Source organism: Merops nubicus, unplaced genomic scaffold, assembly GCF_000691845.1.
Source record: "Merops nubicus isolate BGI_N331 unplaced genomic scaffold, ASM69184v1 scaffold41595, whole genome shotgun sequence".
NCBI classification, from domain to species: domain Eukaryota; kingdom Metazoa; phylum Chordata; class Aves; order Coraciiformes; family Meropidae; genus Merops; species Merops nubicus.
This window is the reverse complement of record NW_008612385.1, coordinates 1-1,110: the sequence shown is the minus strand read 5'-3', so window position 1 is coordinate 1,110 and position 1,110 is coordinate 1. Positions and strand designations below refer to the sequence as shown.

The following is a 1,110-nucleotide window of genomic DNA, read 5'->3' as shown; positions in this document are numbered from 1 at the left end:
CCCTGGAGACACGGTGTCATGCCGGTGGCTGCCTGTGTCTCACCATGCCAGGGACAGAGGTTGTGGGGGCGCCGGGTGCCGGGGCACAGTGGTCGGCATGGCCATGGCAGAAGCAGCTCCCGCGCAGCACCAGCTCATCCACGGCGTAGTAGTACTTGTGCAGCACCTCCTGCCGCGTGTCCAGCAGGTTGTCCCCCAGTGTGTGCAGCTTGGTGAAGTTCACACGTAGGTTGGTGACACGCAGCAGATCTGGAGAGGGGCAGCACCATCAGCACCTGCCCCGACACCCACCAGCACCGTGGCTCCGGCACCCCGGTCACACACCCTGGATGTCTGGGCTGTAGGGATCTGCCACAGGGATGGAGGGGTCCAACACCTTGAAGATGACCTGGGAGGAGAAAGAGGAAGGTGATGCGAGACCTCTCAGACACGCCCCCAGGCCACCATCTGCACAGCTCCACGCACCTCCCCATGGCTGGAGGGCTCAATCTCAGAGTAGCGCTGGTCACACAGCACCTCATCCACCAGCCCTGAGGGCTGGCTAGGGACACCAGGGAAGAGCTTGGAGCAGTTGTAGGCAAAGTAGCGGTAGACCTTCCAGCTGCGGCCAAAGTCAGTTGAGCGCTCCACCAGCATGGCTGCGGGTCGGAAGGTCTGCGGGACACGCAGCTGGGATGAGGGCCAGCCCTGCAGACCCTGCAGATCTGTCCCATCCTGTCCAATTTCACCCCAACCCATGCACCCATGTACGCTAGCACCTTAAACTTCATGATGAGGTGTGTGAAATGGAACTCGCTCTCCAGGTCCAGGCGGATGCTGACGTGCTCTACGCCTGGGGTGGGGGACAGAGAGGCAATGGCCAGGACTGAGGAAGAGCCCCCTGGGTCCCACAGCCACGCAGCCCTGAGGCACATGCACATGGGGGCAATTCCGCTGCCTCCGCTGGCCATGGGGGCCGCTCAGGTAGATGACGTTCTCAATGCGGTGGCTTTCGGGCAGGGCCGGGTCCCGCGAGTCACAAGTGAAGCATTTTTCTGAGTCCTGTGACGGGGAGTGGCACCATCAGGAACAGGCGGCTGGAGGCTGCACCGGCGCCCGGCCATGCTGGGG

The 1,110-nt window shown here is 63.0% G+C and overlaps 1 protein-coding gene across 1 annotated transcript; it reads right to left on the bottom strand.

The window, feature by feature from the left end:
* Positions 1 to 43: 43 nt before the first annotated feature.
* LOC103774135 (laminin subunit beta-1-like) lies at positions 44 to 1,041 on the bottom strand (the record flags this gene model as incomplete). Its single annotated transcript, XM_008941521.1, has 5 exons — positions 44 to 249; positions 325 to 388; positions 466 to 654; positions 759 to 832; positions 927 to 1,041. Coding segments are annotated over 5 exons (648 nt in total), but the record flags the coding sequence as incomplete, so codon positions are not given.
* Between the last annotated feature and the right edge of the window lie 69 nt (positions 1,042 to 1,110).